Below are 14,299 nucleotides of genomic sequence, written 5' to 3'. Positions count from 1 at the left end.
ATTAAAAAGGTAGAAGTGAGCATAACTTTTTTTTCTTGCTGCTGAACACTAGTGGCTCACACTTGTAATCCTAGCTGCTCAGGAGGCTGAGATCTCAGGATTGAGGTTTAAAGCTAGCTTAGGTAGAAAATAGCTCCAAATAACCACCACGTCCAACCCCCCAAAAAACAAGAAGTAGAGGTCTGGTTCAAGTGGTAGTGTGCCAGCTTTGAGCATAAAAGCTCAGGGACAACATCCAGATTCCTAGTTCAAGCCCCAGTATCATCACACACACATACACAAACACAGACATATACACACACATACAGACACACACACACACACACACACACACACAAACACACACACACAATTTTTCCCCCAGTGCTGGAACAGAATCCAGGGGCCCTCAAGTGGAAATCAAATGTTCTGCCACTGAGCTACATCCCCAACTAACGTGAGTTATTTTTTTTTTAATATATTTTTATTGTGAAAATACTGTACAGAGGGGTTACAATTATGTGGGTAAGATAATGAGCACATTTCTTATCAAGCATTGTAGCCTCCTGTTTTGTTTCCCCTCCCCGCCCCCAGTCCTCCCCCACCAAAGTTGTAAAGTTCGTTTTTCGACATAACAACTTGTACATCTCATTTTGCAATGGGTATTCCTGTATCCCTGTTTTAACAATTATTTGTTTTTCGGTTCCCCTCCACATATACCAACATCATATATAGTGAAAGCAGGGGTTGTACCATGGGGGAGGGACATACAAGGCAACAAAGACATAATCTTATAAATATAACATGGTTTTTTTGTTTTGTGTTTTTGGGGGGGTCCGGTCATGGGGCCTGAACTCTGGGCCTGGGCGCTGTCCCTCAGCTCTTTAGCTCTACCACTTGAGCCACAGCGCCACTTCCGGCTTTTTTTCTTTTTGCTTATTTGGTGCTGGGGAATCGAACCCAGGACCTCATGCATGCAAGGTAAGTGCTCTATCACTGAGCCACCTTCCCAGCCCCTAACATGAGTTTTTATAACCAGAAAATATAGACTTAATGTTGGGCTTGTCAAGAAGCTACATTAAAAAAAAAAAGCAATCCATAAAAAAGCACAGGAAGAGAAAGAGGTGCTGTGGCTCAAGTGGTAGAGTGTTAGCCTTGAGCTGAAGAGCTGAAGGACAGTGCTCTTGCCCCAGAGTTCAAGCCCCACGACCGACTGAAAAAAAAAAAAGGATAGGAAGAGACCACATTCTGTGGAATGTTAAGAATAATTTGATACATTGCTATTTTAGAAATGATTTACTTGGACCTTTACAAACATATGGAACATATTATGTTCAGTATACACTTTGGAATGTTGGTTATATGAATTTCAGAATATGGAATTCAAAAGGTAGTAAAAAATAGTTACTTCACTTCTCATTTTGTTTACTGATAGGAAGTAGTGAGGTTAAACTCAGAGACTTGCACTTGTTCGGCTGGTGTGATATTGGAGAGCTATGCCTTCAGCCCTGTTTTTCACTGTATAATTTTAGAATAGGGTCTCACTTCCTGCTGGGTTGTACATCTGAGCCTTAAGCTGCCTATTTTAGGTTTCCCATCATTGCTGGGATCACAGATGCATGCTACTATATCAAGCTTCCCTCCATGAAGATGGAGTCTCTACACGTTGGCCTGGAACCTTGTTCCTCACATTCTAAACCTCCCAAGTAGCTAGAATTACAAGTATGAGCCACAGGTGCCTAGTTTTCAGGGGTTTTTTTTTGGGGGGGGGCATGTGGGGTCGGTCATGGGGCTTGAACTTGGGCCTGGGCGCTGTCCCTGAGCTCCTTTTGCTCAAGGCTAGTGCTCTACCACTTTGAACCACAGTGGTGGTTTTCTGGTGCTTAATTGGAAATAAGAGACTCACAAACTTTCCTGCTTGGGATAGCTCTGAACCACAATTCTCAGAACTCAGCCTCCTGAGTAGAGGACTACAAGCAAGAGGATTACAAGGACCTGATTTTATTTGTACTTTTATATTACCTAATTTTTTTCATAATGAGTATTATAACTTTAAAAAACTAAAAAACTAGGGTACATATATTTTGTTTTAGTTTTTGGGTCCGATCGTGGGCCTGAACTCTGGGCTTGGGCGCTGTCCCTCAGCTCTTCACCTCAAGGCTAGCGCTCTACCACTTGAGCCACAGTGCCAATTCCAGTTTTTTACTTTTCTGCTTATGTGGTGCTGAGGAATCAAACCCAGGGCCTCATGCATGCAAGGCAAGCGCTCTACCACTGAGCCACCTTCCCAGCCCCATATATTGTTTTGTATGTGTGACAGTCCGGGATTTGAACTCAGGGTCTAGTTACTGTCCCTGAGCTGTTTTTTGGTCAAGGCTAGAGCTCTTACCCTTGGTCCACTTTGAGCTTTTTGGTGGCTAATGGGAGATAAGAACCTTAAAGACATTTTTGCCTGACCTGGCTTTGAATCACATTCTCAGATCCCAGCCTCCTGAGTAGCTAGGATGACAGGCGTGAGCCACCAGTGCCTAGCTACAATTTGTATTTAATTTTTCTAGAGCAGTTCTAGAGTTTATAGAGAAACAGAGCAGAAAGCACAATGAGTTTCTATATAACATATATACATATATATACATAATCTGACATTTTAAACATATGTATACATTTATATATATACATATATACTAACACATATATATAAATAAAAATATAATTTCTTTATATTATTTATTAAATGCTATTTTAATATATAAGTTAAACATACATCTGTTTATATGAATATATTTACATGTATAAATGTATAAAATATATAAAATATAGATATGTAAAACAGATGTATGAATATACAAATGTGTAAAGAAAATATATATATATATATATATCCTCCTAATACCACTAAATGCATTTACTAAGCCAAGTACTGTCAATTGTAGTCACCTCCAGAATGGCTACCAATGCCTTTCCCACCCGCCTCCCACCATGAGGAGAAGTATATTTCCCTACCTTTGAATGTAGGCTGACATTATGATGTACTTTGATCAAGAAATTATGACCCAAATGACACACCTACTATAGATATAATATGCTTAACACATACTTACCATTTGTATGTATTGACCACAATTTATGGTATGAGTAGTCTTTGCTATTTTAAAAAATCATTACAAAGGAATGCAGATTTGTTGTTTTTATTTGAATTCAGGACTGGAGATATATGTAGCTCAGGGGTGAAATGTTTGTCTAGTATGTGTGAGGGCCTGAGTTCAATCTCCAGCACAGCAAAAAGGAAAACAAAAAAGTTAAACTAAAAGTTTAGAAAGTAGAAGTTGAGAGTCTTTTGTCTTCCACAGTCACATATCATCATTACTCCCTTAGAGGTTTTGTTTTCATTATCAAGAAACACAAAGCAAAATATTAAAGAGGAGGCAGACATGGTGGCTCATGCCTATAATCTCAATACTTAGGAGGTGAATGGAGAGGAAAGCATTTTAAGACTCATCTGGGCAAAAAGTTCACAAAACCCCAACTCAACCAATAAAAAGCTGGGTGTGGTAGTGTGCACCAGTCATCCCAGCTCTGTAGGAGGCATCAACAGGAGGGTTGAAGTCCAGGTCAGCTAAAAAAAATGAGAGATCCTATTTAAAAATAATGAGATAAGGTAAAAGGTCTCAAGGTATGGCTCAAGTAACTGGTGGTACACTTGTCTAGCAAGCATGAGGCCTTAAGTACAAAAAAAAAAAATCTGGAGAAAAGTGAAAAGAATATCTACAAAAAATCTTCCTGCTAGGTGCCAGCGTCTCACATCTATAATCCTAGCCACTCTAGAAGCTGAGATCTGAGTCTCAAGATTCAAAGCCAGTCTGGGCACCAAAAAGCTGGAAGTGGAGCTGTAGCTCAAATAATATAGCTCTAGGCTTGAATGAAGAATCTAAGGAAGAGTGCACAGGCCCTGAGTTCAAGCCTCAGTACTGCTATAAAAAGAAAAACAAATAAAAAATAACCATCTTTCTATCACACAAGTGTCTGTGTTGGGAAGCCATTCCTCCTGAGTGTTTCCCATTATAGATATCTCTTTCCCCGGGCTCTTTAAAACAATATTTATATACTAAGCAGCTTGGGAAGAAAGGGACAGGCCAGGTAGACACACTACCAGTATAAAAGATTTAGAAATATACATATATAAAATATGAAATAAATGTTACTCTATTACTCAGCGTTCCTCTCTGTGTCTCCTGTAACTCAACTAATACTTTTAAGGTGTCATCTGTCTTAATGTCATCTTATGGGAAATCGAGGCTCAGGGAACCAACCTATAATGCTACCACTCTAGGAAGTAGAGTGATAACTCAAACCATTCGTGGTCCATGACACATCCTTTCATGAACATGTTTCTTTAATGAACCCAACATAATCAACCCACTGCTTGAAGCAGCTATTTAGTCTCTGCAGGAATTATCTCAACTTCCCACAAATGAGGCCATCCCTCTGCCCTCACTAATCTCACAGGTCCCCCAAATAAACACACTCACCCTTTCCCCTGCTCTCATAAAAAATATGGCATCTTCAGGTTAACATCTAAGAGAGCAAAGAGCCAGAACCCAAAACTGGCCCAGACAAAGAACACTTGGCCAAAGAACTCACAAGAGAGATGAGGCAGGAAAACACCTGTGCATCCCATTGTCAAAGTCTCCAACCCACCCCATCCCACTCTCTTCTCACAGAAATGAGAAATGAATCCTCTCCACAAACCACCCAGACTGTCTTGGTATAGCAATATAGTGTTGCCAGGGTAAGGACCAGGCAAGGTTCTGTACATTGTTTTTAATCTGGAAATAAAGCCATGTTTATTTGCAAAATCATGCTCTTGAAGGTCAAGGAGATGACCCTGGCCTATAGCAGAAGCGGGGCTAGCTGAGAAATCCCTGTTTTCGGGGCTGGGAAGGTGGCTCAGTGGTAGAGCGCTTGCCTTGCATGCCTGAGGCCCTGGGTTCGATTCCTCAGCACCACATAAGCAAAAAGAAAGAAGCCGGAAGTGGCGTTGTGGCTCAAGTGGTAGAGCGCTAGCCTTGAGCTGAAGAGCTGAGGGACAGCGCCCAGGCCCAGAGTTCAGGCCCCACTACTGGACCCCCCAAAAAAAAAAGAAATCCCCGTTTTCCTGGTAGTCTCCAGTTGAAAGTGATTGTCACTGGCAGGGAGGGAAACTGCATGCCAACAGGACCACCTCCCTATACACTCAGGAAGAAAGCAGTGAGGAGGGGGAAACACACAGGAACTTACCCAATGGTGGGGCTAATATTGTGGTCAAAGTGGTCCTGGACAAAGCGGCACACGATGCTTGACTTCCCAACCCCTGTGTCCTAGAAGAGAAAGAAGATAGTCATGAAGACCAAGGACATAGGAGCATGACACAAGAGGACACAGAGGCCATTTCTGGTTGATGACACTTCCAGAGCAGAAAGGAGGATATCTGCTTTAATTTCCCACCAGTATTGTCTATTAATGTAAACATACTGCTTTCATAGAAATAAAAGAAGTATAGGAAATGTTTTAAAAACACATTCCACACATATACAATTAGCCTAGAACAAGCTTGCTTACAATATGTGTATCTCCAGAACATGAGCATTGGAGAAGGGTCTAGAGAAGGCATAAGCAACAAACAGAAAGAGAACTGATCTCTGTGTGTGTGTGTGTGTGTGTGTGTGTGTGTGTGTGTGTGTAAAGAGAACTGATCTGTGTGTGTGTGTGTGTGTGTGTGTGTGTGTGTAGCACATGTTACTAAGACAAACTCAGGGACAGGAAACTGTTCCTTAGCTTTTTCTTTCAGTGCTAGTACTCTACCACTTGAATCAAATTCCCTTTCCTTTCCTCTCCTCTTCTCTCCTTCCCTCCCTGTCTCCCCCCCCCCCCCAAGAAGGCAGTTCATTGAAGATAGAGTATCACAGATTTTTCTGCCAGTGCTGGCTTCAAACTGCAATCCTGAGACCTCAGCTTCCTGAGTGGCTCAGATTACAAGTGTGAGCCATCAGCAACTGGAAGGTTTGGTGGGTTGTTTTTTTTTTTGTTTGTTTGTTTATAAGCCCCTGCTTATAAAGAAAAAAGTGTAAGAAATGTAGCAATTGGGATCCATAGGTCTTACAGATGCTTCTTGTTATCCTAGCTACTCAGGCAGGAGACAAGGATCTGAAGACCAGTAATTGAAGCCAGGCTGAGTGGGAAAGTCCTTGAGATCCTTTTTTCCAATTAACCACAAAAAGCTGAGGTAGGTTCAAGTGCTAGAGCACCAAGCCTTGAGTGAGAAAGCTAAGGGTTCACACTCAGCCTGAGTGTGGACCTTCTAGCTCCTTCCCTATTAAACAATTCTTAATAACTAATTAGGACTGGCTCCCAATAAATAGAGGAAGTTGAATATACATGCCTCGGCCCATCTCCATTCACTTCCTAAGCCCATGCTAAGTAGTAGTTTAAGAAATAAAAGGAAAAATAGACAAGATCAAAGACAGGCAAAGAGACAGACCCAGACAAGTGGTATCAGCCAAGACAGGGAGACAGATGCCTGAGGAAGAAGATTCTTAAACCCTGGCAGCAGGAAGGGGCACCAGAGGGTAGCAGTCAGTTTATGCCAGAGAATCCATTTAGACTTGGAAGATACGGCTGAAAACAGAATCCACAGAAAAGCCACAGGAAAGCATACCCAAGAGCCTCCAATGATGGGGAGGAAGCAGTCTGCATTCCAGGAAGACAAGAGTGGGGTGGGGGCTACCCTTTAGGAAGCACAGTCAAGGAGGGAGCCTAGTATCATTCCCCTGAGCTATACAAATCCAGGCAGAAGCTGGATGAGTTCTGTACTGTGTGATAGGAAAAAAGCCCACAAATCCCAAAGATCTCTCTGTTTCCCTCTCTGTCTCTCTCAGTCACTTTTTATGCCAGTAGTAGGGCTTGAACTCAGGGCCTAGATGCTTTCTCTTAGCCTTTTCACTCAAGGCTGACACTCTACCACTTTAACAGTAGTCTTTTAACTAAACAGCATATGTGCTTCAATCCACAAGACCTACTGAAACACAGCCTTCAGTTTGCTTTTTTTTTTTGGCAGTACTGGACTTTAGACTGAATCCCATGCCTGTTAGCCAGATGCTCTACCATTTTAGCCATGCCCCAGCCCTGTTTTCTGTAGGTTTTTTTGTTTGTTTGTTTTTAAGGTAAGATCTCTAATTTTATTGCCCTGGCCAAATTGGACCACAATCCTACCTAACTCTCTTTTCACCTATTCTCATAGCTAGGATTACAGATATGTATCAACATACCTTGTTAGTTGAGACAAAGGTCTTGTTAACTTTTTTTTTTTTGATCCGGTCATGGGGCCTGAACTCAGGGCCTGGGCGCTGTCCCTCAGCTCTTCAGCTCAAGGCTAGTGCTCTAGCACTTGCGCCACAACGCCACTTCTGGCTTTTTTCTTTTTGCTTATGTGGTGCTGAGGAATCGAACTCAGGGCCTCATGCATGCAAGACAAGCATTCTACCACTGAGCCACCTTCCCAGCCCTCTTGTTAACTTTTTGTTCCAGCTAAGTCTCAAACCTCATTCCACAGATCTCTGCCTCCTAAATAGCTGGAATTACAAATCTGCATTACCACACTAGGCCCTGAATTTTCATTATAATCTTTTAAAACTAAACACTCAGCTAAGAAACAAAAACAAACAGACACTGATGCTCCCTCCAAAAACATAGCAAGGTTAGAATAAAAGCAATGTCTTTGAATTGAAATTATGATGGCAGAAATTTAAATTGCAAGGGAGGAATTAGAAGATGAAAATCAGAAAACTGGCAGAATGTAACACTAAAGTACAGTACAATTAAGAATTACTCATCTGAGGATACAGCAAAAGCAGAAGACCAACATTCAAAGATACTGTCAACACAGATTTCAGTGTCCTTATCTTTAGGACCATGGACACAACTGTAGTTGAGCCTGGAATGTCCCCCAGGAGTTCATGTGTGAAAGACTTGGTCCCAGTGCAGCAGCATTCAGGGGTTTTCCCCAAGGAGACTGATTATATCTGGAAGGCTCTGATTTTGGCTCGCAGCTGAATTGGGCTATTGGGAGGTGGTAGGAATTTGAAGAGGCAGGGACTACCTGCATGAAGTAAGTCACTGGGAATGTGCACTTGAAAGATATAGTTTGCCCCTAGCTCCTTCCTGGTTCCCCATTCTTCACTTTGTATCTGCTATGGGGAAGCAGCTCTGCTTCACTGCTTACTGCATACTCACTGCCATGATGTTCTACCTTACCATGCACCTGGAAACAGAGGAACCAACCACAGCCAGAAATCTCTAAAACCAGGAGCCAAAATAAACCTTTAATCCTTTTAAGTTGATCATCTCCGGTATTTTGTTATGGCTACAGAAAGCTGACTAACATAGAAACTTTCTGAGATTTATAAGAAAAAGACAAGTACAACTCATTTAGCAAGCAAGGGAAGAACAGCAAGCCCATTCTAATGAATTAAAGGTATAAATTTAAAAGTGGGGGATGGGGGATGGGAGGTGGGGGGATAAGGGGTGGGGGAATATAGTCGTGGAGGTGGGAGGGAAGGGATGGTAGGGGAAAAACAAAGGAGGAGGCAACAATGCTTGATAAGAAATGTACTCATTACCTTGCTCATGTAATTATAACCCCTCTGCATGGTATTTTCACAATAAAAAAACTTATTTTAAAAAATTTAAAGCCGAAAGATCAAGGAGAAAATGTTAAAAACTCAAGAGAAATGTGTTTTTCTTCAGACATTGAAATTAGAAATGAGACCTGAAGTGCAACTGGCAATCTGAACTACTTGGATCCTTTCTTACTTCTGTGTTTAGGAGACAATATCTGGAAATCTGAGGCAAGAGGGACCCCCATAGGGGTGGGGCCTTCTGGGGTAGACTATCTGTGGATGGTCACAGCCAAGACCCCAAACACACAGACACAGACACACAGACTCTCTCTCTCTTCAAGGCTGATTCTCTGGACAAACTGATGTTTAGAAGGTGTTTTTTTTTTGTGTTTTTGTTTTTTTTTTGTTTTAAGTGACAACAGCAAGAAGATATCAGTGCAGATGATTCCAATCAACTCCAGCAGCTCTGGTCTATATCTTCCTGTAGATTTTGGCCCAGATGCCCTTCCCTCCTCCAAACCAACACAGTTTAGACTTTGCTCTTAAGTCACAGTCCTGTGGATGGGCACACCCTTGCCTTCCTTCATCCATGCCAACCCCAGGGAAATAAATGAAAACTGGACAGCTGTGACTCCTTTCCCTGCCCCTGCAGACAAGGACAACCCCCCTGGCTGCCAGCACTCTTCCAGGAAGCCAACTGTTTCCTCCAGATGGCTATACTGGGGACCTAGCCCTTCTGCTGACCACTCAATTCCTATTTTTCTCCATTGTAGTTTAGCAATTCTTTCTCAGGGCTTTTACAACCACCATTCATACACTCATTCATTCTTTTTCACCCTTTGCTTTTTCTCTCAGGGCTAGTGCTCAACCACTTGAGCCACAGCTCCAGTTCTGTCTCAGGGACTTTGTTGCTAGGGCTGTCTTCAAATCTGAATCCTCAGATCTCAGTCTCCTGAGTAGCTAGAATTAGGGGTGTGAACCACCACCATTTTCATTCACCAAATAAGCATTCGCTATGCCCTGCCTTCTCCAGATCAAAGTATACTAGATTCAACCTTCCATGGCCTGCTAGAATCGTGCAGCAGTGGTGGGTGGGTGGCAGCTGGTGGCGGCAGGGCAAAAGGGATAGGGGTTAAGTTGCACTCTTCTGAAACAAACTGAGGCACTCAATTCCTCAACTGCCAAGCTTGGTTCCTGCTTTGCCCTCCTTTCTCTATCCTCCCTCCTCCAAAAAACTCTCACAGGACTCACAGTGGTGCTGTGGCTACTGATGCCCGGGTTTTGACGGATACCACACCTTCTCAGCTGAGATGCTGCTCTGGGATGGCATCAGCCTGCAGTCCATTGACCCAACTCTGTTCCAAACAACTCACCCATTACCCTCAAAATACTCTTCCTGATAATAATTTTAAAAACCATCTTTATTCCTTGGCAGCTACAACTCACACTAAAAAACAGCTTTTCTGAGTAGATAGATCAGCAAGCTTGTTTAAATGTAACTGCGATAATTGATATATTAGTAAAATATACTTGACCTCTTTTTTTTTTTCTGTGTTGACATTAGGGCTTGACCTCAGGGTCTCATGATCTTATCTAGTTTGTTGTTCAGGACTAGCACTCTACCTTTGCGCCACACCCCACTTCTGACTTTTTTGGTGGTTAACTGGAGAGAAAAGTCTCACAGATTTTCCTACATGGGCTGGCTTTGAACCATGATTCTAAGATCTCAGCCTCCTGAGTAGCTAGGATTACATGAGTAAGCCATAAGCACCTGGCAACATTCTTTTTTAATTTTAATTTTTCAACAGTTTAACTCTGAACAGTTCTCTTTCTCTCTTAGACATTTTGTAGGAAAAATGTAACACGAAAAAAGGATAGAAATTTAGTTTTTCTCAGAAAGGGAAATAGTTTATAAAGAACAGTGCCAAATGATATCTCTGGCAGGTGACTGTGACAGGAGAGAATCTTGCTGTTTTCTCTGGGGCCTGAGGCCTCCTTCCTCTGGGGCAGCTGCTGTTTATCAGATGGCCACAAGGGGCAGACCTGTCCACACTTAGCTGTAGAACCAGGTCAACCCCCTATACTGATTTTCTTTTCCTGCCTGAGCCTCACTGGAGCTGTGATTTACAGAAGCAATTACACACGCTCTCGCTCTCTCTCTCTCTCTCTCTCTCTCTCTCTCTCTCACACACACACACACACACACACACACACACACACGTGCACACACAGACCTCCTTCCCTCCCGATACACAATGAGGAAACGGCACAGCAAGTCAGGATTATCAAACATGAAAAATCAAACGTTGAAAACAGAAAAAGAGCACAGATGCCTGGGTAAAGGAAGTCCACTAGAAAAAAAGACAGACTGAGAGGGGAGGTTTCCCACCAGATTTAAGAGCCATTTTATTTTTAGTGGACTAGTCTATGTATTTTTCCACTTATATTCTGAGAAAATCATAGCCTGTCTTGTTCAATCTTCAAGTTTTACAGAAGAGGAAGCTGCGTGACTTCCTCAAGGTCACAGCTGGTTGGAAGAACCAGAATCAGAACCAAAGGTTTTGAATACTTGTCAAATCCTCTTAAGGTTTTTAACCAGAATAAATCAACCTTCCAGTCCAGTGCAAATATCATTTAAAAGAAAACAAAGGCGGGCTGGGAAGGTGGCTCAGTGGTAGAGTGCTTGCCTTGCAAGCTGAGGCCCTGGGTTCGATTCCTCAGCACCACATAAGCAAAAAAAGAAAAAAGCCGGAAGTGGCTCTGTGGCTCAAGTGGTAGAGCGCTAGCCTTGAGCTGAAGAGCTGAGGGACAGCGCCCAGGCCCAGATTTCGGGCCCCTTGCCGGGCCCCAAAAAAAAAAAAAAAAGAAAAGAAAACAAAGGCTGGACAGGCATTGGTAGCTCAAGCCTGTAATCCTATCTCCTCAGGGAAGTGGCACTGTGGCTCAAAGTGGTAGAGAGCTAGTCTTGACCAAAAACAGCTCAGGGAGAGGCCTCAGGTCCCGAGTTTAAGCCCCACCATCAAAATAAATAAATTATATCTACTCAGGAAGCTGAGATCTGAGGCTCAGGGTTTGAAACTAGTCTGGCAGAAAAGTACATGAGACTCTTACTTCCAATTAAGCAGCAAAAAATCAGGGGTTCAATGGTAGAGCATCAGCCTTGAACAAAAAAGACATGTCAGAGCATCAGGCCTTGAGTTCAAATCCCATGAAAAGAAGGGCCAGTTCCTGGGACTGGCCTGGGACTCCTGAAACCCAAGGAGTATTTTTCATACTGCTCTCTGGTTGCACCTTGTATGGCTCACATTACTCAAGAGTCTCATTCTATGAAGCTCCAGCTGTGTTTACTTGCCAGTAACAAATGGGAGACTGCTGAGTGGCAACCAGAGAAAACAAGTTTTGATTCTACCCAGCAGGAGTGAAATCCTACCTAGGTTGTCAAGGTGTTGCTATGCTCTTTTGTATGATTCATATCCCTGTGTGCTGCAGCCAAGCAACTGTGTCCATCTACCTATTAGAATGGACCTATATTATATTCCTCTCCTCTATGACCACAACCTCTGCAACTTGAATTGTCACATTCATTCATCACATGTTGGCCCAGGATTATGAAGTGAGGAGTCACAGATTTAGCTGCTGTGAAAACCAAGCTGAAATACTTGATTTACCACTAGACTGTTGACAGGACCTTTGTTTCCTACACCTTAAGGAGAAGGGTAGCTCAGAGGCAAATATATCACCACTCATAGCAAATATCATGAATCGACTATGCCTATACTCTCATATTGAACCTGAATGCTCAGGTTCAACCTTAATGTCTGTTCAGTCCAGTCTGCAGGGAATCACTAGGGCTTGAGTAAGATGGGTCCTGCCTGTGAAGAGACTGCTATTTGCTCTAGCCTCACTAACATTCTACACACTCCTTTTCACTTCTCCACTATAAACACAAGAAGCACTGCTCTAAGGTATTTTAAAAAATAATATAATATTGTTGATGACATAAATCAACATGCCTTTTATGGGAAGGAAATCACAGGTTATAACAAGATCCATTGCCTTGAAAATTCCATTCCTAATAATATAGTTAAAAATTTTAAATACAGGGGCTGGGAAGGTGGCTCAGTGGTAGAGTGCTTGCCTTGCATGCATGAGGCCCTCGGTTTGATTCCTCAGCACCACATAAGCAGAAAAATCCGGAAGTGGGGCTGAGGCTCAGGTGGTAGAGTGCTGGTCTACAGCTGAAGAACTGGGGGACAGAGCTCAGGCCCAGAGTTCAGGCCCCACAACCGACAAAAAAAAAATTAAACTACAGGTATAAAGTCCATTGCAATACAAGTTATAAAAATGAGAAATGGACTGGGCACTAGTAGCTCATGCCTATAAACCTAGCTACTCAGGAGGCTGAGATCTGAGGATCATGGTTCAAAGCCAGCCTGGGCAGGAAAGTCTGAAAGATACTTTACTCAATCAGCAAAGAGCTAGAAGTGGAGGTGTAGCTCAAGTGGCAAAACACCAGCCTTGAGCAGAATAGCTAAGAGACTGTTCCGATGGGGATCTGAGTTCAAGCTGCAGTGTGAAAAAGAAAGAAAGAAGGAAAGGAAGGAAGGAAGGAAGGAAGGAAGGAAGGGAGGGAGGGAGGGAGGGAGGGAGGGAGGGAAAGAGAGAAAGAGAGAGAAGGAGAGAGAGAGAGAGAGAAAGAAAGAAAGAAAGAAAGAAAGGAGAAAGAAAGGAAGGAAGGAAGGATGGAAGGAAGGAAGGAAGGAAAGAAGGAAGAAAGGAAGGGAGGAAGGAAGGAAGGAAGGGAGGAAGAAAGGAAGCAAAGAAGGAAGGAAGGAAGGAAGGAAGGAAGGAAGGAAGGAAGGGGAAGGGAAGGGAAGGGAGGGAAGGGAAGGAAGGAAAGAAAAGAAAAGGAAAGAAAAGAAAAGAAGGAAAGAAAAGAAAAGAAAGAAGGGAAGGAAGAAGGTAGGAAGGAAAGTATTTCATGTAATTTACTGTGTATTGTACTGAAAGTGTAAAACAGAATGATCAATCACATGGTTACTCCTTCATACCACCGCAAAATCCTATCAACCATTAGAAGTTAAGACACCACCTACATACCACAGAAATGGACTCAAATATTACTACTCATTTGGAACACCCAGTATTACAGGTCTCTGGTCTCAGAATTATATAGCAATGATTTCGGCATTTATTTGTTTTATTCAATGTTTTATTCAATTCATAATGTTTAGTCTTTTGCTACATACATCTAGAAAACCTTAATGTGTTAAGGCAGAATCATTTTTTTCTGCCAAGTGCCATTTGTATATTTATTCAAAATTATAAACTTAAAACATATCCTGCTATATTTGGCCAAACATTTAATTAATTTACCCCTAATGTGATGGCTGGAACTGCTTCTCTTTGGTGAGGCATGATATGTCAGCTGGCATTGGTGATATTGCTACTTATAACTGCTTTTTCCAAGTTTATTTCAGTCTGAAATGTAGCCAACTCTGTTTTAAAAAAGAAATTTAAATGCATTAAGTAGCTCCCCAAATAGCATATTTCAATGCATGGCTCCTCAAAGAGAAAAATTTGCCATTGCTTATATGACATTTATAGTAGAGCTCAATCAGTGGGAGGTTTCAGCTCATCTTCTCTTCAACACCTGAATGATTTCC

General features: G+C 42.3%; 1 protein-coding gene across 1 annotated transcript in view; it reads right to left on the bottom strand.

Moving 5' to 3' along the window:
* The window catches only part of Rab31 (RAB31, member RAS oncogene family), a 134,909-nt gene that overhangs the window by 71,970 nt on the left and 48,640 nt on the right, over positions 1-14,299 (bottom strand). The window contains exon 2 of the mRNA XM_013035842.1: positions 5,257-5,336. Within this exon, the coding sequence (XP_012891296.1) occupies positions 5,257-5,336 (80 nt within the window). The remainder of the gene's footprint in view (positions 1-5,256; positions 5,337-14,299) is intronic.

This window comes from Dipodomys ordii, unplaced genomic scaffold, assembly GCF_000151885.1.
Source record: "Dipodomys ordii isolate 6190 unplaced genomic scaffold, Dord_2.0 Scaffold226, whole genome shotgun sequence".
NCBI classification, from domain to species: Eukaryota; Metazoa; Chordata; class Mammalia; order Rodentia; family Heteromyidae; genus Dipodomys; species Dipodomys ordii.
Note: the sequence above shows the minus strand (reverse complement) of the source record. Positions and strands in the feature narration are given on the sequence as shown.